At 44.2% G+C, this 27,781-nt stretch overlaps 3 protein-coding genes across 4 annotated transcripts; 2 read left to right on the forward strand and 1 right to left on the reverse strand.

Annotated features, from left to right (window-relative positions):
• The first annotated feature begins 370 nt into the window (after positions 1-370).
• On the forward strand, positions 371-16,547 carry kiaa1614 (KIAA1614 ortholog). 2 transcript variants are annotated; one of them, XM_077024799.1, is made up of 11 exons: positions 371-665; positions 1,590-2,162; positions 3,987-4,946; positions 6,490-6,553; positions 9,297-9,437; positions 10,850-11,889; positions 12,419-12,554; positions 13,140-13,356; positions 13,734-13,858; positions 15,240-15,412; positions 15,763-16,547. In XM_077024799.1, exons 2-11 carry the CDS (start codon positions 2,129-2,131, stop codon positions 15,963-15,965), a joined length of 3,093 nt encoding a protein of 1,030 aa, XP_076880914.1. In that variant the 5' UTR covers positions 371-665; positions 1,590-2,128; the 3' UTR covers positions 15,966-16,547. The 2 variants fall into 2 exon arrangements, with proteins under 2 accessions (XP_076880914.1, XP_076880913.1); XM_077024798.1 differs by lacking the exon at positions 1,590-2,162.
• Positions 16,548-18,078: 1,531 nt separating this feature from the next.
• stx6 (syntaxin 6) lies at positions 18,079-24,480 on the reverse strand. The gene is made up of 8 exons (XM_077024800.1): positions 24,280-24,480; positions 23,285-23,454; positions 23,095-23,189; positions 22,912-22,974; positions 22,554-22,682; positions 22,212-22,318; positions 21,411-21,505; positions 18,079-20,870 (listed from the first exon to the last, which is right to left on the reverse strand). The coding sequence occupies exons 1-8, from the start codon at positions 24,312-24,314 to the stop codon at positions 20,794-20,796; spliced, it is 771 nt and encodes a 256-aa protein (XP_076880915.1). The 5' UTR covers positions 24,315-24,480; the 3' UTR covers positions 18,079-20,793.
• A 1,445-nt stretch (positions 24,481-25,925) lies between these two features.
• Positions 25,926-27,733, forward strand: ier5 (immediate early response 5). The gene has a single exon (XM_077024801.1). The coding sequence runs from the start codon at positions 26,320-26,322 to the stop codon at positions 27,151-27,153; it is 834 nt and encodes a 277-aa protein (XP_076880916.1). The 5' UTR covers positions 25,926-26,319; the 3' UTR covers positions 27,154-27,733.
• The last annotated feature ends 48 nt before the right edge of the window (positions 27,734-27,781 follow it).

Genomic DNA, 27,781 nt, shown 5'->3' on the forward strand with positions numbered 1-27,781 from the left:
TGTGTGTGTGTGAGAGAGAGAGAGACTGTCACTGACTGTCTCTGAGGTAACCTGTGGCTGTCAAATTTAATGTACTACTTTTACTAAAATTACACAGTCCACAAGTCCTGGTTTGGCGTAGCTGGATTAATTAGTTGAATAAAAAAATAATAATTAATGTACGAATGGATGGATTTAAAATAATAATATTAATTCATGTATGAAAATAATAATATTAATTCATGAATGAATTAATATTATTATTTTTAAATCTTGCTGGTCAATACTCGACTTTGGCCATGGACGCTTGCTACCTTACAACGGACACATAATGTTCATGACTGTAAGAGACAATAATGGTACTGAGCTGGTCATAAATGCTTCGTCGTTCTTGCCACTGGGTGGCGCTGTTTTATTTACAGTGTGTTTATAAGGTGGACCTGTTCCAAATTACTCAATGAGCAGTTGGCAAATCGATAGTGTATCTATGACTTTCAGCCATGCAAAATAAATGAAAGAGACGTCAACCTTAATAGGTTCTTTAAAATATAGTTAACTTCACAGTAACATGACGCAACCTTTCCCAAAGTTATAATGACTGACATGTTTATTGAGGAGGTCGTGCTCTCTGATGGTTTTATGTGCCTCCTCCACAGCTCAGATTATGCTCGTGCAAGATGTCACAGGTGAGTGGACACAACATAATCCCGTTTTAAATAATCTCACTGAATCCTGTATTGTTTATGCCGTTTCGGACAATCAACACCTTACTGAAGTACTGTTGCCGAAATAATTTTTTAACAAACTTTACAAACTGTAACCTCAACACTTTGTAAAGATTTGTATGAGAAACCAAAGATGTGAGAATCGTGTGTGCCGTTTAGGACCTAAAATATTGTATGTTAATAGAAAACATTGTATTTTTATACATAAATTATGTATTTTAACACGATCCGATGCTGATTTTGTTGCAGTGGGTTGTTGAATGTCTTGGATCTCTTACGTTTAGCCGCTTAGCATTTAATTGGAGTGAAAGAGGAGAAAGTTCACAGTAAAGGGTTATTTCGCAGTTGGTGGCCCACAGAACTGTGTCGCCCACAAGCAACAGTTTGTCTACATGTTCGTTTCAGAGCAAAATGAAAAGGGCTGGGTTTGGTTATGAGTGGGTAGTTGACACATTAACTGGAGGTGGTGGAATGTTGAGTCCGTTTCAGAAGCAGAGGGGACAGAACAAACACGCTTTTCCACCAGGCCTCTCGGTACAGCCTCAGGTTTCAAGCAAGCATGTCTCAGTTTTTGCATCCTTGGAACCAACTGCACATAAAGTTCGGGACCCAACCCAGTTCGGGACCCAACCCAGTGTTTTCTGTTACGTTTGGCCCTCACTTTTGTGCAGACCTCAGATCAGAAATGTATTCAATCCAATTATAAACAACAACAAATGAAATAAACGAAACATAAACGAAACACAAATGTTTCGTTTATTTCATTTGTTGTTGTTTATAATTGGATATATATATATATATATATATATATATATATATATATATATATATATATATATATATATAATGTATGTATGTATGTATGTATATGTATATATGTTGCAGAGAATGGGAGACCAATGAATGAGCCCAGTCTGATATTCATAATCAACAAAGGAAATTCCTTGGCATCTGGGACATGTGCCCGGAGATTTCTACACTTCCTTCCCTCGTGTTTTAAGATTCTTCCCCCTCTTCAGAAGAGTAAGATTACACTCCACCCAAAAGGGGCTGAGCTGCTGGGAGACTCCACCAATGAACTTGCACTGTTCTCCTTGTGGAATACTCCTTGCAGCCTATGCCTCTCAGAGCTGCTCATAGCTGTCGTCTAAGCAACACGGGAGACTTCACACATGTGGATCCTTTACAGCCACTTCCTGGCGAGTGCGTTGCAGTGCTGGAGAGGTGTTTTTTGGACTCGGACAGGGCTGTATGGGAGCTCTCGGCCGTGCAGGGAGACTGACTCACGCTCTTAGGAAGTGGGAAAGTTCAGAGTAAACCCTGTGCTCTCAGTTCTTAAGCTGGTTCTGGAACAGCTGGAGCAGGACAGAGGCTGAACGGAGAGAGAGAGAGAGAAACTTTGGAGAGAGGATTAAGATCGGGTCATGGATGAGAAGAAAAACGGGTTAAGTGCTGGAGGTTTGTGCTTCATCAGTGAATGGGATGATTTTTAATAAGCTTATAATGGGCTTTCAGGTGGAGGTGAAGATGAAGACGGACTTTATAAACCAACAGGAAAAATGAGTAAGATGTTGAAATGATTGTAAATCCAACATTCATTTTACCTTGTGTATTTGTGTATTTAGTTATTTAGCTTTCTCACCCTTTATGGTTCACCATAACATTTATAAGCTTGTTTATTTATGACTAAACTGCCAATTTGTAAACAAATAAAGTAAAATAAAGTGAACTAAACGTATTGTAGTTGTAAAAGTAATCTTTAGTGAATGGAGCTTAAATACGTCAGTAATACATTAGGGTTCTTAAGTGACTGACCTCATCAGCCGCCTCTCAACCACATGGAGTGCTTTACTCTCCTGGTGTGTGGGTCAGCACCCTGACCTTTCAAATGAAATTACAGTAAGGTCATGTACAGGTGAGAGATAAATTCTATCACCTTTTGATGCAGTTTGTTGATGGATCACGGTTTTATTAAAGTACTGTATGTAATATATTATTTCATATATTGAAATATATTATTTAAATCTTGTAATACTTAAACGTTACCTGGTTCAAGGCAAATGGCCAAACTCTCCCAGGGTGGGAGAGACTCTCCGTACAAATTCCTTTGAAATGTCTCACAATTTCCAGAGATAAGAATCCTCACACCCTGAGAGGTTCTTGCATCTGTATATTTGAGGCACAGTGGTTCTTCAATAAATACAGCTGTCTTACCGCTACATGAGTGTGTGTAAAACTGATTAATTCATTTTAAAAACAGGAAGAAGGCTTTACCATTACAGTGATGCTTTGAGATGTTTTTGTGTGTGTATTCACACAGAATGATTAATCTTGATTTCAGTAGAGTGATTTTTGATGACATAGGATACACCAGCAGGGTGTGCCTTTGTGTGGGCTAGCAAATGGTCCCCAGACAGCAGTGGATAGGACTACTAATTAGGAGGAAACGATATTAAATGAACTTCCCAGAGAGCACAGGCGTGTGCAGACTCCTGAAACCTGGGCTTTTTGCTTCTCAGCTGCTTCACTGATTGTAAATCATTATCTCAGAGAGAAAACGAAGGCCAACATTTATTTTCCTTTTGCTAATCATGCTAGCTATACCCAGGAAGATAAGTAGGTTTCACCCTGAAAATTGTTTATGAATCGTGTTTTGCAAGAGAACTTTAATGGTAGTTAGGGCTGTTAGTTAGGTGAGGGTAATAAACAGTAAAATGCTTCATTTATCATTGATCTGAGGATGCTGAGCAAAGCTTCTTTCCGGCCTGGTTTTGTAAAGTTCCTATGGTCCTTTGTCAATAATGTATCCACCCAGAGATATAAGGCAAGGCAAGTGTATTTATATAGCACCTTTCATACACACTGGCAATTCAAAGTGCTTTACATAAGAAATGAAGAAGCTTATTACGACCCGAGGTCCATCACCTTGGGAAGGTGTTACCCACAAAGACCTACAGGAATCCCAGGGGTGTTCTGTTCTGGAACGTCTGGTAAACACGGATCCAGCACGTCTCCTCTATGACCCCCACACCTCCATACTGTGCAGTGCTAACAGTCTCTTTGCTCATTTTCTGATTTCTTCATGTGCCTGGGAAACAGGGTGGTTTGTTGAAATGAAAGAGTTTGAACTGACTGTGATAAAGGAGTTGAAGTGGTCGGTTCAAGTTGTGCTAATCTGCATGCTAACATGCTAACCTCTTTGCAGGTCTGTTTGTTTCTTAGTCACATCACACATATAAATGTAATTATATTAACATATTAACTTTTCTATTTTCTCTATAGGGTCTCTTACACTTATTGGACCTCCTGAATGGACCATGGAGGAAGTGGGCGTGGCTAAGGAAGGTCAACCTGTGACCAATGCCTCCCAGCACAGTGTCTCCCTGTCGGGGCATCCACCCAAGCCCCAGGAGTGTGGGGACAGGCATCCATCTGGGGGCAGCTGGGTCCCTGGTTCCCCCTGCTCCTCCTCTCGGGGCCCTGATGTCTGGCTGGATGCCCCTGCGTCACAGGGCTATACAGTCCTGCAGTCCAAGCTGAAGGTCCTCCTGGAGCGAGAGGCTGTCCAGAAGAAGCGAGGCAGGAAGAACCTCCACCAGCAGGACATGTATGCGTCCCACACGCTGCCATGTGCTCGGACACGTGCGTGGGGTTCCAGCAGCAGTGATGAAGAGACACAACCTCGCGCCCAAGCCTTTACCTTCTCGTCCACTGAAGGCGAGCCTCGTGCGATGAAGCTGAAGTCAGATGAAGCTGACCTCCACCTACCACAATCACTTGGAGAAGGTCTGGAGAACATCGAAGCGGACGACATATATATTGCCGAACAAGAGGTCGCCTCTGCCTACAAGAAACCATGGCTTCGTCCCAAAGGCTTCTGGAGGGCGACCCTGCCAGACGCCCAGCTGCTGAACGGGGGCATCGTTCGAGGAGGGGAGGGGCCTGTGAGTGGGCTCGTGCCCAGAAAGTGGGAGGAGCTACAGATATCCAACAGCGTGGGCAGCCACCCTCAGAGCCCTGTGTGTAACGAGAGTAGCCCACGGGTAGCTGGTGGGAGCAGGCTGGCACGAGCCGAGAGTCTGGAGAGCAAGAACAGCACCAGCAGCTCCATGTCCCTGGCCGAGCGGGTGGAGATGAACCGCGGTGTCCTCAGACAGATGCTTCAGAAAGCCCAGAGCAAAGGCATGGAGGGACATCAGGCCCCCCTGACAAAACAAAGACTGGAAAACACGCATAGTAAAGGTACAGAAGTGGAAATATCTTTTAAAGTACACAAAAAAATGTATTCCATCCCCTGGTATAAACTTACCCTTGAGGTTAATACTTGGCATGTAAGATTACCTGGTCTGTTCTCTTGATATCTTAGTTCAATCAGCCCCTCATAAGCTATCAGAGATTTTCCTTGTATTCTGAAAGGCATGTTTTGCTAAATCTCTGAGCTAATCTCTTCTATCCACTGTGATATCAGGTAAGACTTTCTGGACTTATCTGATCTTACATGGGAAGTACAGTAGGGTTCAGGGCATACTTTCCTTTTCATTTCTCTTGAGGTAACACCGTATTATTTGAATGTCTTTTTTTCACTTCACTTTTATCATAAGATTATATGAAGCTGAAACTGAAGTCACTGAACAAGGTAATGGGTAACTAAGAGATAGTTAACAGCTGGAGGCTGAATATGACATGGATGAGACAGATTGGAGATGAGACTGAATATGACACAAATTAGACAGATTGGAGATTAATCTAAATATGACACAGATGAGACAGATTGGAGATGAGACTGATAGAGACTTGGCTGAACACACAGCAGGGGTAGCAGATTATCTTGTTTCCTTAGACTGACTGATATATATGCAAATAGATTTCCCTCTTAAATGTTGGACAATGAGCCTTTCTGTATCTTCAAGCCTCGTTCAGCTCCTCTGCAAACAGCCGAAGATCATGGAAAGACCTGCGTAGATCCAGTAGAATATGGACATATGACAGGAGATCGTCACAATGCCAACAGTCATGACGTGTCCTGATGTCACAGCACAATTTCAAGTCATGACGTGTCATATTGTGTCACGCCACAATGTCAACGGTCATGACCTGCTGTGTTGTCACGCCACAATGTCAACAATCATGATGTGTCGTGTTATGCCACAATGTCAACAGTCATGACATGTCATATGTGTCACACCACAATGTCAATAGTCATGATGTGTCGTATTGTGTCACACCACAATGTCAATAGTCATGACGTGTCGTATTGTGTCACACCACAATGTCAATAGTCATGACGTGTCGTATTGTGTCACACCACAATGTCAAAAGTCATGACGTGTCGTATTGTGTCACACCACAATGTCAATAGTCATGACGTGTCGTATTGTGTCACACCACAATGTCAATAGTCATGACGTGTCGTATTGTGTCACACCACAATGTCAATAGTCATGACGTGTCGTATTGTGTCACAGCACAACAGTCATGCTGAGAAAACTTTGCTTGAGTCATTCCTCGCTGTCATGTAGTAGCAGAGCACTGGAGTCACTTAATCAAATCCAGACTACCAAATATTCAGTGTGAACAGGATGGGACTTTTAAAAAGCTGTCTTAGAAGTGTCCGTGATTCTCGTTTACCATCTGACTTGGATTGGCATAATCGCCAGCCCTGATAGCGTGGATCTAGAAATGCAAAACCGGGAGAATCATGTATTACGCAGTGCTTTGAGGTTCGACATTGAACCAGGTGGCTTGTGTGATTCGGAGTTTATTCGTTTCACATGTATCCCCGCAGGTGGGTTGACAGACACTGACTGTGATTCTGGGATCTCCCTACATGACGGGGAACACCATCAGAGGTACTGATAACACAAACTGCACTCTTCCATGACCTCCTCTGTGCAGTTCTCTCAGATGTCATGAATGAACCTTTAGCTAAGAACAAGAGCCTGTTGTACTAATCTGACTCCGATCACAGCCATAAACAACAGGTTCTACATGTAAACATAATAATAATAATAATAACATTTTATTTAATAAGCGCCTTTCAATACACCCAAGGACACTGCACAATAAAAGCGAACAATAGAAGGAAAATAAAAGAAAGTTCAATAAAGTTAAAATAAGAGACAGACAATGGGGAAAGATGGATATTGGGTGATGTAAAACATGGAAATATAAGTTGTCCATATTGGGCTTGGAATGTTTATATGGAGGTGTGTCTAACATGGGCGGATCACAGAGTGGGGTCTAAGCCTTCCAGAGTTGAAGGAACAAATGTCACATGGGGGTCTAAACAGGAATTATGGGATGGCAATGAGACCATTAAAGCATCAAGCTTTCATGTATATCTACATTTAGCAAACAAAATCCTTACAATAAATAGTACACAGTATAATATCTTTAGAAAAAAACTAGTATTATAATTACAGTTGTGATCAAATTTATTCAACCCCCAATGCTGCGAAGGGTTTTATGGAATTCAGTGCACATTTGTAATTGTGTTCATAATGAAATCTTACAAGGACTTGTTAAAGAACTAAATGCAACTAAGATAGCATCAATTTTTTTTGTCATAAAGTATTAAATGGCCTTTTTGTGATTTCTTCATTGACACAATTATTCAACCCCTTTACGACTACCACTCCTAAGAACAGAGGTTCATTCCAGTGTTTTCCATCAGGTATTGAAAACATCTGTGGATGTCAACGAGCAGCAATCAAGCATGATAAGCACCAATTAGGCAGATTTAAAAGGACTGTGATACTCAGCTCCTTCTAGACATCTACTGGTGTGTTTCCAAGCATGGTGAAGGCAAGAGAATGGTCCCAGAAGACAAGAGAAGAGGTTATTGCTCTTCACAAGAATGGCAATGGATATAAAAAGATTGCGAAGTTGTTAAATATTCCAAGAGACACTATCGGAAGTATCATTCGCAAGTTCAAGTTAAAGGGCACAGTGGAAACGTTACCTGGTCGTGGCAGAAAGAAGATCCTGACCGCGACTGCTGTGCGCTACCTGAAGCGTAATGTGGAGAAAAATCCCCGCGTGACTGCTAAGGAACTGAAAAAAGACCTGTCAGATGTGGGCACTGAAGTTTCAGCTCAGACAATAAGGCGCGCACTGCATAACGAAGACCTCCATGCCAGAACGCCCAGACGCACCCCCTTGCTGACTCCAAAGAACAAGAAAAGTCGACTGCAGTATGCCAAAAGTCATGTGGACAAGCCACAAAGGTTTTGGAACAGTGTACTGTGGTCAGATGAAACTAAATTAGAACTGTTTGGGACAATGGTCCAGCGCTATGTTTGGAGAAGGAAGAACCAGGCTTATGAACAAAAGAACACCTTGCCTACTGTGAAGCATGGCGGGGGGTCAATTATGCTTTGGGGCTGTTTTGCTTCTAATGGTACAGGAAAGCTTCAACGTGTGCAGGGTACCATGAATTCCCTTCAGTACCAGGAGATCTTGGAGGAAAATGTGATGGAGTCAGTCACAAACCTGCGGCTTGGGAGACGTTGGACCTTCCAACAGGACAATGATCCGAAGCACACATCCAAGTCCACTAAAGCATGGTTGAACATGAAAGGCTGGAACATTCTAGAGTGGCCATCGCAATCACCAGACTTAAATCCAATTGAGAACCTCTGGTGGGACCTAAAGAAGGCAGTTGCAGTGCGCAAGCCTAAGAATGTGACTGAACTGGAGGCTTTTGCCCATGAAGAATGGGCTAAGATACCCATAGGTCGCTGCAAGACACTTGTGTCAAGCTATGCTTCACGCTTGAAAGCTGTCATAACTGGAAAAGGATGTTGTACTAAGTACTAAAAAATAATGTCACTAGGGGGTTGAATAAAACTGATAATGATGTGAGCACAGTAAAGACATTTGTGGTTATTCCATCATAAATATTATGTTATGTTTGTCTAATTTATAAGTGCCTCTTTGATATAATTGTAAATAAGATGACTGAAATGATCAAAATCAATGTCAAACTGGCCAAAACACTTTATTTCAGTGGGGGTTGAATAAATTTGATCACAACTGTATATTATCAGTCTAATTCACATTGGTTGTATTAGCAATTCTTCAAATAGACATACATAAAAATAGGCTAAATTTGTAACATAATGAATTAAATGTTAGAAATTTAGTTTTTCTGTTAAATTATCTTGAGATAAATTATTGTACACAAACCAAGACTAAAGTTTCCTCTCAGTCCGAAAGGTACACAAAGCAAAGACTGAATCACAGAGTAGGATCTAGTTTACCTTAAACTTTAACCTCTTTCCCTTTGTTCTTTTGACTGTTACTATAGAAACATGATATTTCTATAATGTAATCAAACGCATTTTGCTGCATAAATACATAAATATTATCATAATCCACTTTACACATATAATCAGATACCTCTCTCTCTCACACACACACACAGCCTTGTCAGCCTAATTAGGGGCGATTTGTTCCACTTAATCCTCTGCCATGTGAGCGTGCGTGGTGTCTGGAGCTGACGTGGGCCTCTCTCTCTCTCTCTCTCTCTCTCTCTCTCTCTCTCTCTCTCTCTCCCTCTCTCTCCCTCTCTCTCTCTCCTCTTGGACCCAGGGCCTTTGTTTCGGCCGCTCCACTTCCGTTGAGTCCTCACCGTCAGCAGGCAACGCGTCAGTCGGAACGTGCTCACATGAAGGGCCGCTCACACCCTCTCAAAGCCGACCACACCATCCTGCCCGTGCGGAGGGACAACCCGTGAGTTGGATCACTCTCTCTCTCTCTCTCTCTCTCTCTCTCTCTCCATCTCCCCTCTGTCTCTCTCTGTTAGGACATGGAGGGGTGGGGGTTGGTGTTGTGGACTGAAGTGGCTTATCTTTGGCCCGCACAGCGAGTCCTGGAGACGGTTCCCACAAGGCCGTGCTTCGCTGTAGCTCGAGGGGCCTTTGCCGTAGCTATCGTGGAATGGCCTGTAAATACCAGACGTCTGCACTGCCATGTGTCCTGTTGGCGAGTGTGTAGTGCTGTGTGTGTTGTGTCCAGGCAGGGCGGCTAGTGAACGGTGTGTGTATGGAGACGTGCTCCTCTCTTCGCGAACGTAATTTGTTGAGTGGATTGCAGATTGGCTGCCGTGAATGTCAATCAAAATACAACCGTCAGTGCAGATGTGCGATTCATCTACTACTATTTTATGTGACGCGATCTACGCACATTCCTTCGCGATCGACCGACAGTTCCTTCGCGATCGACGTAATGAGCACCCCTGGTTTATTATATTATATTACACTATTTTAAGCATGGTCCGACACTGTGCCCTACACTACTGTGGCCTACACTACTGTGGCCTACACTACTGTGGCCTACACTACTGTGCCCTACACTACTGTGGCCTACACTACTGTGGCCTACACTACTGTGCCCTACACTACTGTGCCCTACACTACTGTGGCCTACAGTCAGGACCACATAGTTATGGCCTTGGCTTATTCATGCTCCTGGTTGAGTTGGACAAGGACCTGGGAATTTCTTGCTGAGATGATCTTAGACCACAGATTTTCTAGTTATGACAATAAAAAATAATTGTAATAGTCCTGACTCTGGTTTTGATCTTAATTTTGACTTTTGAAATTCCCCATTATAATCATCAGTTCATCTCAGTGGCCACAGTTCAGGTGTTGGTCCTGTCTCTCGCCTACACAACACGCAGTGTTATCGACCTGTTCCAGGTTTGCTCTCCAGGTTTGGAGTTCCCAGCCCAATATGTACCGCTCAGCAGGTTCTAAATATGTTACTGGATTTAGTTATTTTTGCAAAAGTTCAGATCTTCAGAACTGGGCAGCTGCCTGACTGGCGAAGCCCTTTATCAGGCAGCGTGCTGGAGTGTTAAGTCCACCAGTGCTGAGTGAGCTCTCCTGCCTTTCATGGGTGGGAGGTATGTGGGGAATGCAGTGGCCTTACGGAGAGCAGCAGGAATGCTGGGAAGAATTCCACAGGCATGCAGGCCTCGCCGTGGTGTCTGTGGGCTGGAAAGGAAGACCGCTGACCCCTTTGGCATTTGTGCGTGTGTAGCTCTGTTTGTGTGTGTCTTCTGTGTGTAAAGAATACAACAGGTTCATAATGGTGTGTGTGTGTGTGTGTGTGTGTGTGTGTGTGTGTGTGTGTGTGTTTAGGGCGCTGCTGTCCCGGGTCGGGGCTCCCGTGACAGGGCGGGTCGATGGGGTGTCGGGGATGTCGTGGGGGGGCTCGGGGAACATTAGCGACTCCTCCAGCGGCGACTCCACTAGCAGCAGCCGTCGCCGCCCCTCCCCCACCCGCGTGCGCTTCCAGGACGAGTCGGAGAAGGACGCCGAGACGCGCTACCGGGAGCGCCTACGCCAGCGCCCACGGGCCGCGGAGAGGGCGCAGGGCCCGCTGGGCTCCAGACCCGACCTGGCCGACTACACCAGCAGCCGTGCCGAGATGGGTGGAGCGCAGGTCCACCACGGAGCCCTGCTGCACCTCGGTGTGGGCCAGCAGTGCGGATCCTGTGGGACCATCCTGGACGGGGGATGTGTGCTTGCAAGCTCCACCCCTTCCCCTGTAGCGCCTGCGGACGGGGAGGTGGAGGGAAGGGTGGTGCAGTGCTGGCTGCCTCCCACCCTGCCCGACCGCCTGGTACGAATAGAACCGATCAGAGAGACGTACATCGGCGGGTCTGGGGGCCCGACGTCTCCGTGCACTGGCGGTCTCGGTCTCGGCCCCGGCCCCGGCCCGGCGGAGACGTGCCTGCCTAACGGTGCCGTGGCCTTGCCACCCAACCCCTACGCCCTGGAGCCGGCAGGCAAATCACCGCTCGACTCAAATGCCCCCACAGCAGCCCCTGCTGGGGACCCGCTGAGTTCCCAGATGCTCCGTCCTGCCCCTCCTCTTCTCCAGTCCAGAAGGTCAGTTCTGAAGCCTGCCTCAGTGGACCACGCGAGAGGCCACAGAGGCATAAGTCTCATGCCTCACCCAAGCAACCACCCCGTGCAGCGAGAGCTTCCACAGCCAGGGGGCGACGTGGAGTCCAGTCCTCAGGAGAATCAGACAGAAGGCAGCCAAGTCCTTGTTAACTTTTGCCCTCCAGGAATCCAGTCTGGTACTGCCGGCCCCAGACAGAAGGGTCCTGCAGCCAGCGCCAGGTCCGAAGACACAGCTGTGTGTCCAGATCACCCTGGGGCCAAGCCTGCAGGTCAGTCTCAGTGATGTGAAGAATTTAATGTCATTCACATTTCATGTTTTCATTTGACTTGTGGAGAAGCTTCGGGGTGAGTGAGGCACTTTCTTACAAAATCAGTTCACTGATTCAGAAAATGAAAAAATTCAAATGTCAAAGTGCATGGATCATATTACAGACATCCTTCTATTCCTACATTATTCATGCAGACATAAATATGTATATCAACCATGTTACAAAAGTGCTTTAACAAAGAACCAGTGTTAAAGCACTGGTAAGGTGAGTTATCGGTGAGGGCGTGTGTGTGTGTGTGTGTGTGTGTGTGTGTGTGTGTGTGTGTGTGTGTGTGTGTGTGTGTGTGTGTGTGTGTGTGTGTGTGTGTGTGTGTTCGTGTGTGTCCATGAGGCTTAGTGGTCTGCTCCCTCTCACTGGGACTCTCAGCATGGCATTCATTCAGCCCTGATGTCTCTCTCTCTCTCTCTCTCTCTCTCTCTCTCTCACTCACTCTCTCTCTGTCTCCAATGCATTAAATATTCTTGTGTAGGTTTGGAACAGAATCAAATCACAAGAGCTCTAAAAGCCAAACCTGCTGAAACTGTCCATGGACACAAGTATGAAGGGCTGGTTCAAGGACCTATTGGAGCAGACCAAGGGACGGAAGACGGTCCAGGCCCGTCGCCGTGAGTCAGGGTGGGGGGGTGTAGGGGCTGGGGCTGGAGGGTTCTGTCTCCTAGTTGTATGCATAATCCTATTTTTTTTGGCTTGGGGTTGCAAAGGAAGTTGGTGCTGTAAAGTCCACAGCCTGTTTTCATTTCTGGGTCACAATCCAGTGTGCTGGTGTACTTTGGACCAAAAGTAGGTCAGAAAAGTGGTCAGAACGGAGAAGGAGTGTTGTGGCAAAATCTCTTCAGATTCAGGTCATCACAACACTGCCTCCTCCTGGTTACACAGTGTCATGTACAAAACCAGAATGGAATCATTTGAAGCCATTTGGAGTCCAAATCATACAGGAATAGGCCTACAGTTGTTATTGTCGCTATGGTGTTACTATTGTTATGATTTATATTGCCTGTTTGCAGACTTAACATAGTGACTTAACATTACAATGAATTAACAGTGTAAAATTATGAAGTAAAACAAGCCTGATGAGATGAATAATCTTATGCACACATGACATTTTATCTGATAAAGGAACATGCTTATCACCCCTGTTAAGACAATTAACGTGAGAACTGCTCACGTGATCACGTGTTCCACGCTTGCAGGTGCGGGGTCTCCGACGCGGGGCCGAGGGCCGGCGGGCCTCGACTCTCCCTGCGACGGTTCTTCTCGGCCATGGGGCTGAGCGCCGGTACCGGGCCGCTCCGTAGGGGGCGCGCCGGCAGCGTGGAGCAGCTCGGCCCGCGGACCGAGACTTCCGCCGCCGACCCGGTTCGGGTCGGCCAACTGCGTAAAACCCCGTCGCTGCAGTCGCTGCGTGTGGTGCGTCCTCGTCCGACGTACAAGGAAATGTTTGGAGTACCAGTTCTGAGCAATGTTTTATTGAAGTGTAATGTGCTGAGTAATCCAAAGTAACAATGCGTCGATACTCTGTTAAATAATGGAGGCATATTAAAGTTGTAGTAGTTTAGTGGTTTAATGTAAGATTTGTAAGACTTTTTATTGTGGGTATTATTGCATGTGCATGGAAATAACCATCACATTACTATTGTATTTCATAATTTTAAAAATAGTCATTTAAAAGTGATATGATCAATTCGGTGACATGGAGCTTGATTCGTAGGTGTTAGTGTTTGGGGAAAAAAGCGGTTTCGATTGTGCTTACACACGAATTAAATTGTTCCATTTATGGCCACCAGGGGTCTCCCTTTGCCCAGTTGAAGAAATCCTCGTCAGTACAGAATCTCCAGTGTCCCAAAAGGAAGCTGGGTCGCTCTAGTGCGTACACACCAGGGGACGAGCCGTGTAGCCCCGCCCCTTCCAGGTACACGCGCACACACAAAGCTAAATAGAGTGTTTTGTACATTCAGTACAGGCCTATCTGACTCAGACTATTTGACATTTCATAACTTCAACTAGCGCATTTTACACATGACACGTATTCAGATTGATAGGATGATTCTGCTGTCCTTGTCCACAATGCACCCTATTTATATATCTGTTGCAATCTTATGAAGTGTGAAACATGGCATGTTGGGGTGTGTGTGTGTGTGTGTGTGTGTGTGTGTGTGCGCGCGCAGCTGGTTTGTAGTGCAAGGGGCGGCATACTTTCCTTTGACTGGGTCAGCCACCATATCTACATGAGAGGGAGGGAGAGAGAGAGAGAATAAAAATAGAAGTGTGTAGGGCTGCCAACGAATGAAATGTAATTGAGGAGATGATCATCAGTCTGCATATATCAGCTTCAGCAGTGTGTGTGTGTGTGTGTGTGTGTGTGTGTGTGTGTGTGTGTGTGTGTGTGTGTGTGTTGTGAAACTGTACACTGGACAAAATGTGAATGTATTCATGATGTTCACACACTGCCTGGAAATGTTCTGTGTGTGTATGTGTGTTTGTCACTGCTACTGGAGCGTGTGATTTGATAGCTGTGTGAATGCTGTGTGGGTGTGTAAGGGTGTGTGTGTGTGTGTGTGTGTGTGGGGGGGGGGGTTGAGTGAGTGGGTGTGTGTGTGTGGGTGTGTAAGGGGGTGTGTATGTGTGTGTGTGTGTGTGGGTTGGGGGGCGTCCATTAAGTACGAGTGACAGGACGAAGGCTGTAGCTTACATCACCTTCCTCGAGAGCCAGTCAGAGAGGCGGAAGCATTGACAAGGAGATGCTATAAATGGCTCCTGTTGTTACTCTGATCTCACAGAGAGAGGGAGGGGAGGAGAGAGGAGGAGGGAGAGGGATGGAGGGAGGGAGAGAGAGGGACAGAGAGAGGGAGAGAGGGCAAAAGGGATATAAAAATAAGCAGGCAACAAATGGAAGGGCATGTGAGGAGTTATGTCACCCTAGCAGTGATTTTAGACACGCTCTGTTTGCAGATATATTCCTAGGGCATGATCTGTTCTCACCGAGAGCATGTTTAGGTTTTATTTATTACCTGTCAATATATGCTTCCTGTGTAGCTTGTGTTTAAAAGAAGCAACACACTGATTAGGCTGAAAATACTTTTTATAATCGAAATGTGATTTATAGTACATGGAAACCGAAATTTGATCTTGAAGGTATTATTTATATATCATTCAGATGTCTGGTATATATGTTAACGGTGATAATCGCACTTCCTTGTAGATGTGCAGGTGTTTGTGGATGCGTGTGCATGTGTGTGTGAACATGTATCAGACCCTTGAGATGGAGGCCTAAAACCTGCAGATGTGTGCAGGGGGTTGATGCGTTCCTTGAGCGTGGAGGACGTGGGTCGGCCCAGTGCCCTGCGGTCGGTGGGGAGGGTGTCCCAGACCTTCCCCGACGGCACGCTGCTGCTGGAGCTCGGCCGGCCGCCCGACGGCACCTTCGGCTTCCTCATCTCCCGCGGGAAAGGCAGGCAGGACTCGGGTAAGACAGTGTATATACGGTATATATTTGCATATTTGCTCAGTCATAATGGTAAATATAACTGGACTCTACTACACTACAGCTGTGGGCTAAATGAATATTTAAGGAGAAAGCACAGTAAAAAGTAGCTGAAAATAAAGTGTTGAGTATAATAAAGTTTTCGAATGTTGTTAAACAGTTACTCCTGACATTTGTTACAGTCCATGGTGCATTTAATCAGGGGTAGACATGCAGTGGGAAAGAGACTCTGCTTTCTTCTTTGTTTTTCTAGTGCTGACGGCATTGAGCCTCAGACGCCGTGAGTCAGAATGTGAGATTTCTGACTCGGCGTGCTTCTGTGCACTGTGTAGGTGTGTACGTGGAAGACGTGGGCGACAGCGGCACCCAGAAGCTGTACACGGGGCTGCTGGGGGCGGGAGACGAGATCGTGGAAGTTAACGGCGAGAAGGTAGCAGGCCTGAGCCTGGATGTGGTGACACGTCTGATGACCCAGAGCACCACGACCTCGCTGCGCGTGCTTCCCCTTCGACCGCCCACCGCCCCCACCCGCTGACCGCACGGCCCAGACCGGGGGTGGGTGGCTCCCCTCACGTCACTGACTTGGACTGCACCTGTTAACACTGACTTTCAACCCCCCGCTTCCTGCACTGTTGTAGTTGTGGTGAACCTCGGAAGTAAGACAGACTGAAGAAGAGCTCCGTTTCTGTCACTGAAAACCTCGGACGGGTCCCTGGAGCTGTGACTCCTTCAGTGATAACCCTGCCTTTCTTCTTCTGTTGACCATTGAAGACTCGTTTGTAGTTTGTTGTCTTCAGACTTTTGGCTCGTGCTCCAGAACCACACAGTGAGGTGGTCTGGACCATCAGCTCCCCACTCACCTGGATGATCATGGGGCCAGGGACTAGGTTCCCAATCTCCACAGGACCGGTATGTCTGTAGACCTACAGGACTTGTACAGTAGAGACCTCTCTCAGGCTGGCCTTAGCCTGCTTCTCCAGGCTGCTCTTGGTCTACAACAGCCCAGTCGGGAGTGGACCAGGGGTTGGAAACCACCCTGCTACTACATCATGGTGGATGTGGTTTGATGTTGGTTGTTTCTGCCATTTCTGTGCTAAAAATGAATTTGCTGTGGTTACTTATCGTGTGGCTTTTAAGTCAGCGCTTTCTTTTTGCCTCTGACAAAACTAGCAGGCAGACGGTACTGAATGTGTAGAATAGTGACTGGAGTGTTGGATCTTTTCTTTAAACCAAAGGACCGCAACATGAAGGGAGGTACAGTAGTTTAGACAGAACTATAACCCCACGCTGCATAGACAATTCTTCAGATGTTTCTGTGTCTGAGAAGACAGTCATACATAACTGCCCTATACTTACTAATCTCATACTGTAATTCGGGAAGCCCCAGTGGCTTTCAGGTACAAGTCTTAACACAGTGTTTACCATGCTTAGTCCTGATAAGGGATCCTCCTGTATGTGTGTATATAATATATATATATAGGTGTAGATATTAATATAGGTCTTCCGTGACATCAATATGGTACAAGCATTAAGAATGATGACGTGATGAGTCAGGGAGTCGTGGGTGAGGCTTTTACAGACTTACTTGACGTGTGGTACCATCCATTTCACAGGAATACCTCTTTGAACCATCATTTACTGTGGTGACGACCCGGGTAGTAGGCGAGATGTGTGGAAGACCTGGAGAACATCAGTCATACTTATCAAATCTGGAAAGATGGAGGCTAGATAGGCAGTGTGTGTGTGTGTACGTGCCTGTGTGCACGTGTGTGTGTGTGTGTGTGTGTGTGCACGTGTTCCTGGACCCTGCATTGCAATGCTAATGAGCCAAGCTGTCGGCAGCATGTCTATCCGCCCACTCCTGCTTTCCCATGGGGCCGTGGGGCTCAGCTGTACCCTCCACTTACCCCAGGACACCCCAGGAGTGGAGAACCTGCACCGTGCACCTGCTACCCACCCACACACACAAACACACCCATCCACCCACACCCACACCATAATTAGAAACCCTCAAGCTATGGAAAAATGACTTGTTCTTATCCGGTTGCAAGTGTTACCACAATTGTGCCAAATGTCTTGGTTGTCTGACGGCGCCGTTTCTGGAGACATCGTATTTATTTATTTATTTGTCAAAACAAATATCACCTTAGAATCTCATTCTCTACAACAGTATTAAAACATGCTAAGAATAAAAAACAATTAGATACAACAATTAAAATACAATTAGCTGTACTGTTTGACAAACATAAATGTTGGATCTGATGTACCATGTTGGGGAGGTTCATCTGGCTGAAGTCTTGACTAATCAGGAGGACGATGGTTTGAAGTCTGGGGGAGGAGAAGTGGACCTGGGCCGGGAGCAGGGCTGAAACCCCCACCACTCCTCCTTACAACACCCCCCTACAGCTCCCTGGAAGACTAGATCAATAGGCCACAGCTCAGAACAGTCCCGGCCACCGTGTCTAGTGGGGTCAATATGCACTCAGCCGGGTTTTACAGAAAGACGTGAGAGCGGTACAGCTGTGCACACGTGTAGCACAAACCAACTAATGACCTTTAAGATGCAGTACAGATATAGTTTCAGAATAGTCTTTCGTCACGTACAGACCACACTCAAAAACAGATAAATAAACCACGTCGACACCAAAGATGTTCAGCAGTGACCTGCGTTTAATAGGTTCAAAGGAACTCCATGTCATAATGGACACACAGGATCATGGGATGGAATTTCACAAAAGAGGTGGGGGGGGGGGGGGGGGGGGGTCATTCTCTCAGTACATCAAACCAACACAGAATGACACAAATCGTAAGAAACCACCAAAGCACATCCGCAGCCAGTCTCTCTGCTCTGTGCATGGCTTCTGCTGACCAGGGAGTCCACTGTGCAACTCACATCATGGTTTACTTGGTCTATATTGTAACACTGCATAACAACGTGACACTCGGGCTTTACACCAAGTAAACACTCTGCAGTAAAACGTAAACATAGGGAAACGCTTTTGTTTGGGACCAGACAATCAAATGTGCCTGCTATTTTATTCCCAATCCTCTATAGAACACTGTGGTCCTGTCCCAATATAACTACCAAATAATATTGGTCCAACAGTCTGACAACATGATAATAAAGAGTTAAATGACTTTAAAACAAAAGAAAAAGGGAAGAGCTACTGTGAAAACAAACTAAGGCATGACTAAAAATAAACATGAAAGGGGATTTGTGAAACCTTCGTTATTGTCATTTAAGAATACTGTTTCCAAGACATACTAGCAGAACTGTACCTCCATAATACAGAAGTCAAATCCAATATGAACATTACAGAATCTGCAATGTTCTGTAAAAGGTGTTTTGGGTTGGACAGAGACACGAGACCTTCAAGTCAAACTCATGACTCACTTTGCATGTCCTGTGTGTTACACTAAGGCACTACCTAGAGTGTGTTATACACTTCACAGCAACTTTAAACACGCTGTCCAATAAACCAGAATCCTTCTAGCAAACAACCTAAAGTTAATAATCATTTATTCAGGCCACTGGAAAATGAGCATGTTTTTCTTGTTTTGACGACAGGAAGAATAGCAACACTGCGGAAGTACTGTGCTGTACTGTAGTATTAGAACGGCGTGTTGCCGATCTGAGGGCTAGTCACAAGGAACAGGAAAACACCTTCAAACTTTGAGGCAACACTGGGTCCTGAAACACCACCGTTTCAGAAACAGCCTTAAGCAGCAGGTCAAGTTTTGTTGGATATACCTCAAATTACTAATCATATCGGTTGTAATAAGACATTCTACTTATTGCTCATTCAAAGCAATAAAAAAATACTGAGACAAATTAGTTTGACAATATTACATGACAGTTTGTTGCATGGAAAATAGGAACCTGAACAAGAAATTAGCTCAAGATGACAACATTAAAATGGCTTAGCAATGACATACATAGGTAGAAAGAAAATAGGTTGAAAGTACATTGGTAAGAAGTACATTCATTTTTGCACCTAACCATCAAAAACCAATAAATAAATCTGAAACAGCCATAAATGTGGCTGGGGAGAGGAGTGAAACAATAACCAAACTTGATAACAGGGGACTTCATAGTGGTCAAAAAGTTAATCTGCAAAAAAAGACGTAAAATATGATTTCATAAGGGACAAATCCCTCCAGTGCTACAAGAAATCTACGTTAATCTTCTGTTCTGACTACAAATGAAAACCCCCTACTCCGATCTAAACTGCTTATTTTCAAGAATCCATTGCAAGAACGCAGTACCCAAACAATTTTACACTCCTGCTGTTACGCTCAGTGCAAAACTACCTTGGTTGTAGCAGTGTACGCCCAACCTGCCTAGCAGGAACACATCTACATCATACGTGAGGCTGCCCAGTGGAAAAAGAGCTATCGGTGTGTGCTGACGAAAACCAACACCACAGGGTGTGGAAAAGTCCCGCTGTAGAGGTCCTGACAAACGAGGTGCTGCTTTTTGCTGCAGTAAGGTGTCTTTCCCTCACTGCACCAAGACACCTTGCATAAAGTCCTCTACTAAATCATACAAGCTCATAGTGGTTACAGTCCTAACAAACTTAACATCCGGCATCTTGAGCAGCTGTTAATTTAGTGTTGCGAATCATTTTTTTCTCTACATAATTGATTATCTGGAACACAACTGAAAAGAGAAATATCACACAAAAGGGGCATAATGTTACAGTAAGTGTTTAGCAATGTTAGTGCCATGAATGAAATACCTGCTTAAAAAAAACCCATGCAACTCTTGAACCTCCAGTGTTTAGTATGAATTTAACGTCATTAGTTGGTACCAAGAGAAACCATTGGAACATACTGTTAATAAAGTGAACAAGTCAGCATTACATGAAGCAAGTGGTTGATAATTAGCCCTAGAACGTCTGTGTAAAAAAAAGAAAACAAAATGTTAACTTCAAATTTCTAACCATCTAACATTAATAACACAAAAGATTTTAAAAGCTAAAGTTGCAAAACTTTTACCCTGCAGCACGACTCTATATTTCAAAGCCCCAACTCGACTCTCCAGAGTAACACACTTACAGAAGTAGTAAGTGAAGCAGGCCACCATTACTACAAGATTCTGAGGCTTCACCAACACACACACACACACACACACACACACACACACAAACAAGACATTTACAGATAAGCAAGCAGAACAGAAGACCCACACCAGTGGCATTCTGGGATTGCCTGTACGATTGCAAAAGAAGCCCAGTACTCAGCAGCTGACAGTGTGAGCACAGACCGGAGTGGACGGCGGTTTCCTTTCCCCAAAGCACCTTCGTTTTTTAGATAATCTGGGCACGTGAGGACGGCTGTAGTGGAGGGGAACCCGGCGCAGATTACAGCACAATGAGGAGGATGATCACGACAAACAGAATGGCCATCAAAACACCGATCGCGCACCACTGCCGCCGGTCTGTGGAGGCAAAGCCGTCAGACGGTTAGACGGAAGTCTTGTGTCGCGTTTCTCACTGCTCATCCAAGGCTCGACATTCTGTACTGACATTGAGTAATTTCCATTGTTGTTAGTATAACATCATTGCCCATGTCTTTATTTACTTTGTATATATCTGACTGTAACCCTTTTTTTCCACCAATCACCACTCTGAACCAAGAACTTCCTCTGAGAGTCCCTGAGGCCACACTTCCTGCGTTCATCACCTGATGCCTTATAAGGGCCGCAGTCTTACAAGCCCGGGCGTCCTCTCCCCTGAACTCTCTAACTCCAGGAAACATGGGGTGGATCCGAACAGGAAGTGCATTCATGGTTGAATTCCCTCTTAAACATGTTCTATTGGTACATCCAGTTGTTAGTTCACTAAATAAAAGTATTTTAAAGAACAATACAGTTTAATGCGTTTAAGCCTAACTGTGCTCTTTAAAATCACAATCACCATACCTAAAATAGAGAAACTAAAATAAGTAAATCTGTTGATCCAGCCCTTGGGTTACTTACCACTGGTCATGTGGGACACTTTAGCCAACTTCTTCATCACATTATCCAGTTTTGACTGGGTGTTATCCACCTCATGACCAAAGTCATCAAGCATTCTGCAGACAGCCATTGAAAATGTTTGGTTGCATTGCAAGATCAGCAAAATGACCAGCAAGCTTTTCAATGGAGAAACTGAGAGCATGTTTGTTAAAACACCATCAGAATGAAGGATTCCTCTCTAGTAGCGAGGCATTTTAATACTAATGGACCCTGCATTAATAACATATGTTTGAACTGCAAGCTGTTTGTTACAGCAGCAATGAAATTAAGAAACTCAAAGAAAAAGTACTCATATAAACTCTTGGAAACCCACAGAATGAATGTTATGATTTCAACATCAACATTTCTTTATATACATGCTGGTTCCTCCTCCTATTAATTCAGAAGCACTTTGCTTGCACAGCTGATGAAGGACCTCTTTCCAAAACATCCTGTTTAATCATCAGTTTTGAATGTATCTTCATCTTTTACTAGTGTACTATGCAGCTACACACCTAAAATATTCTGTAGATTGATTATATATATATTAAAAATGTATTATATAAATTTTTCAGACTAAAAAGTTCCTTAGAAAATTCCTTAAATAATCTCTCCAAGATTAAAAGTTTTATGTCTTGGTAAATGTAATATAATTCTCCCATTTTACATATTATTCTACATTTTGCTCATGTTTGTATGAAAACAAGGACTGTATAGTTTTAGCAATATCACCTGTTTAAAGTCCAAAAAATCAAAACCAAACAAGTTATCAGATTTGCTTACACCGCCTGTTCGTCAAGCTCCTGTCCAATCCTTTGGGACATGTTCTTCAAGACACCAATGGTCCCAGACACCAGTTCCAACTGCTCATCTTGCTGCTCTGCTATGACCTACCACACAACACGCACACCCACCCACGCAAACATGTCACTTCATAACCAATCCAGCAACACGATACAGCAAAATGTTGAGCTGTTAATTAACTGATTGCTGCTTGGTTGTTTGCATGCTCCTGAATAGCTTCTCTTCCTAAAATACATATTTTCACCAAAGAAAAAAGGTCCATCATAAGGAACGCAGCCCTGCACTGTGCTACAATCATGACTATACGCTCCACCTTCCTACCTGCTGCTGTGTCTGCTGCTCTTCAATAAACTGGGAATTGGCTGTCTGCAGCTCTTGATCCAAACGGGTGTACTTATCTCCTCCTGGTTGCCAGATTGGGCCACGAGACCCCCCATCCGCCAGCAGAGCCTGACACGGATATTACAGAGCACACTTCATTGAATAACATGCTATTGATAACAGTTGTAATGTAAAATTTTGTTAAAACAAATATATTTCTCAATGGAGAAATCGATATGTTCAACACAATCAGCATGAACATACATCATACAACCTGAGATGAAGTATTTAGATATAATGTATCAGTTAATTTTCAGTTAATATTAACATAAGCTCATTTAAATAAGTAATCACAAACCTGTCTGTTTTTCTTGTCTGACACAGATACAGCCATTGGACTGGCCATGTGGTCTTTCATTTCCTGAAAAACAGATAGAAACAAACTAGGGGGCAAATCCGAATTTGCGAGTACAGTACATGTTTCACTAGTATTAAAATGTAATCAAAGAAAGTGCACAACATCCCATTACAGTTAACTCACCTTCACTGCCTGCCTTGTGCTGGTGATGAAGGCTTTCCGCTTGGTCAGCTCCACAGTATCAAGATTAAACTTCCGTGGATTTGCTTCAACAATGCTTGAAATTACTGTTAAGGCATTAATGCTGGAACCAGCACTGTTAATGATGATGATGCCTCTACAACTATGAGACTCAAAAGCACTGCAAGGATATTAATGGTCTCATCCAAGTCCTCGAGGTCCCACTCGATGGACCTCAAACTGTTCCTCAACTCATTGGTGGTCCAGTCGATCTCCTCCTTGGTGGCACCGCCAGGATCCTGTAGTAACTCGTTCCATCTCTGATGCAGGCCTTGCGCTGTGTTAAGAGCCTTCTGGACCTCTCTAAACATCGTAAATTAATTATTCCGTGCACATTGAGAACTTAAAAAGTGGAAAAAATGTTAAAATGCTTCCGTGAGTATTGATTATTTTGCATAGAGTAGCTAAAAATACGGTTGTGTTTCTGTGAATTGACGTTAGCAAACTAGTTAATTTCCATAGCATCACTAGTGAAAGTCTTGTCCGAAACTAATGACAGAAGACATGTCCCTTCGCACATCCTCTCCATTTAAACATACATAATTATAGTTAACAGATAAACCTATACTGTTCAATTACATTCATACACATTTGCAATGTGTTAACATATAGTTAGATATGACAATCAAATCTGCCTCAAATTTCGGCTCAAGGAAATTAGCAAAATAGCTAGACAGCAATCTAAACTTGAACAGATAGCTGTCAACTACAGTTTAAAGAACACCTAAACAAATATTTTGGTATTTTAAAAAGACCTTAAAGCAAATTATAGAAGGTGGAGGAAAGAGTCTTAAAACCTTACATGCCAGATACCAATGTAACAAGAAACATTATTGTGTTAGCTAACTAGCTAGCATATCTTGTTAGCACTGCCAAAGCTACTAGAACACAGGCTAACTTTGTTATATGACAAAACAGGCAAATGGTTTAATTTGTGTTTGTAGCCCGACGTTGACAAAGACCCCCAGATTAATGAGCTATTCTGTTACATAACACATGTACACTGGCTAGATATTTAAAGTAGCGGGCTAGCTAGCTAACCTATTGTTCAGGCCCTGGAAACGCTGCGGTTAGACTCCAAATTTGCTAAACTAGCTAACTAGGTTAATGACTTACGACACTACTTACCCTTTGACGACGAAGAACGGATCTTCCATCGACATTATGCTGACAACATAAAATGACTCCCAGGTGAATAAGACATAGTACAAAACCCGGTTGCTATGACCACGTTGCTTTCCTCCAATATCATGAAAGATGGGATGGATTTGGAGTATTGTTTACATGCCAGACGGGACTTCTATCTTCTTTGACGCCATTACTGAGTGATATTTCATCCGGGTCGAAGGTCATTTTAGAAGCGCCACGACAATCCCAGGAAATAACCATTATATTAGCCTAATTAAATATCTCAGTAATGTTTGTGTATATGTAATGTTTGTGTTTCATTTCACGAGTAATTTGCGGAGATGATTGTAATTCAGTTCTTCATTAAAAAGGTCAAGAAAGTCACTGTCACCAACTCAGTCCTAACCTAATTACTGACAGTACTTAAATGCTGTAAATATGTTTTGCTCGCTCGGATATATATATATATATATATATATATATATATATATATATATATATATATATATATATATATATATATATATATATATAGTGATGCACCACACGTCATGGAGTTAAAGGCACCATTTCTGACGCAATATTGACAACACAGATATAGCTCACCATTACTCAGTGAAGTAGCGTGTTCAAGTATAATGTCTGACAAGATCTCACAAGTATACTGCATGTTTCATAGTAGCGAAAGCGGACTGTAAAGTGACAACACAGTATATTTATTGTAAGTGCTGATGGTGGTAATAATGCGGCCACAGAAGCGAGATTTCCGCTGCTCCCTCCATGTAAACACACTGCGCTTTTTAAAGCGTGATACGTCACCTCGCTCTCCCTGTCGGGTTGTGTTTATCACCCGTGTCTAATTCACGCTTAACTCTTTCCCAGCAAAAATAACCCACGATTACAAAACTGTTTTTGTTATACATTTATTCGTACGCTAGTCTTTGTGAGACCTTCGGCTATTTATTTAGCTAGGCAGTGGCATATTTGGCTAACTGTTTCTTGAAACAAAACCCCGTCTCCCCTCCCCCTACTAACGGCTCCATTCACATTTGCCCAGACACCGCAGAGGATTTGCACAATGGGTCACGTGACACGACTGTAGAGGCCACAAACATTACATCAGTCCAGGAAGTTAGTAGAAAAAAACACATTAAAGGGGAAACGAGCATTTTATTTCCGCGTAGCTCAGAGAATATACGACCAATAAACTTACTCAGTGTACGAACAAAAGGTGAAATACTTGAATACTTTAGTGTTGTTTGGGGAAAACTGTTATTACCGTTTCGTGTTTGTCTTATAACGTACATTCGTAATCGATATCCGCGAGGAAAGAATCTGAGACTCATGGCTACAGCATTAATGGCCCACACAGCGGATTTATTTTCCAATGTTATTATTTAAATCGTTCTTAATATTTTCTCAATTTTCAGAATTAATTTCAATTTAGCCCTTAAAAACATTTTGGTCCCTTTAAATATTTCTCCCACGTTAGTATTTAAACGCCAGTACTGTCCATAGTGTTTGTCAATTGGTCCTTATAGATTTGGCGGGGCGTTTTTCCAAACGTTAGTGCCGTTCTCCTCGCGATCTAATTGGCCAGCGTAGTTACGACGTTTGGGTATAAAAGGGGCTAAAAATAGAAACGCTCTCATTCCTCTCCGGGTTGTTGTTGGGGGAGAGACGTTACGGATGGTAATGTAATTTCGTAATATACACCCAAAGACCTCCCAAAAAAATCAGTAGTATTATTTATGAATAATAGCGATGCGCTTTTATTTAACGTCACTGGTTTCGGAAGTTAACAGCTACAACAACACAACGCCCTAGTGGAGGATCAAGAAGGCGGTTTTATTTTTAAAACTCTCCGTTTTGGTGTAGTACATGTGATTTCTACTCTTGGGAGATAGCCTCTTAACTTTTTTTGGAGCATTTCAGTGAGAGACCGGACGAGAGCGGACTTGGTAACGACCGAGACGCTCTGAGCTGAACTTTGAAACTAGACCAATTTTATTTTTGGTGTCTTTCTGAATCGATACAACTATGGAATACAAAGTGGAAGCCCATCGGATAATGAGCATTTCCTTGGGGAAGATCTACAACTCTCGAGTTCAACGAGGAGGCATCAAACTGCACAAGAACCTTCTCGTGTCTCTGGTGCTCCGAAGTGCTCGCCAGGTGTATCTGAGCGACTACTACGCCGGAGTCTGTCTGAATGCTCAACATATCGAGGCGAAGGAGTGGGAACTAATGGACCAAGATAAGCTGAGCCCCGCGTGTGAGGAGCCCCAGGCGCCTTCGGCCGACCGCGAGGTTTCCGAGGCGTCTCCGCCGGAGCAGAGCCACGCGGCCGGGGCGCAGCAGTGCGTTGACACGCGGGGTGTGGGCGCGGAGGACGCTCGTCCCTCGGTACTGGACGATAAAGACGGCCTTTCAGTGGACTCCAGTGGTGCTGAGGTAGCGCCACCGGTGTCTCCTGCGACTAGTGGGTCTCGGTGTGACCCTACACGACCGGAGGACGTGGAGACAGAAGCGGGTCCAGCAGCCGAAGGGAGTTCGCACCAAGCGCCGAAATCTCCCGCTTGTTCCAACAGGAAGCGTGGTGCCGAGACCACAGCGGTCAGCGAAACTCCCACCAAACGGACAAAAGTAACGTCCCCCAACGCCGTGGTCGACGAGGAAGGCGAGGAAATGGACACGGGCAACGTCTCCAACCTCATTACGATTTTTGGTTCTGGATTTTCAGGTCTTTTGAGCAAAGACAGCGCGAAGTCCGAGTCGGAAACGGACGACAGTGACGCTGGGTCGGGGCAGATTTGCCGTGATCAAATGCTGAAGAACCTGAACCCGTGGACCACGGCCATTGTAGCTTTTTAATAGCCGCTACGCTTGATTTGAACTGTTTATTTAAAACGCACATAGGTGTAACGTTCACACATGGCCGTGTGCTGTACTTCTTGTCCGGGTTACCCTGTAACACGTGGGACGTGGGCGGACTTCCCCACCACACCAGCAGCGCTACCGAGTACAAACTGGGCCTGTTCTGTTTGGGCATGCTTGTGTAAACGAAAGAATGTGAATGTGCTGGTACTACTACATACAATTACCATGTCAAAAGAATGACACCCTTGAGTTTAAATGTAACATCTAGACAATGGGTTCCGTAAAAATTTAACCAGCAGTTTGAAGAATCATTGTTAGTGTGAAATGTTGTGCTAATGACATCTGTACAGAGTTAAAGGTTACATTGATGTAGGATATACTGACTACAGCAATCCCAGAATCTCCAAGGCTGAGGCCACTGTATTTTCCAGATGTCTTTGTTTTATAAAGACCTGTACATTTGTAACATTGTTCCTGTACATATTGTTTCCAATGTTGTATTCTGAATCTATGTATTTTAGTATTTACTATCATGACACTTACGTGATGACCACGTATTAAAACTTTGAAATGATTGGATCCTTTTTGAACCTTTATTTCCAAGTTGCCTGGTTTGAATACC

Source organism: Brachyhypopomus gauderio, chromosome 12 (assembly GCF_052324685.1).
Source record: "Brachyhypopomus gauderio isolate BG-103 chromosome 12, BGAUD_0.2, whole genome shotgun sequence".
Lineage (NCBI taxonomy): Eukaryota > Metazoa > Chordata > Actinopteri > Gymnotiformes > Hypopomidae > Brachyhypopomus > Brachyhypopomus gauderio.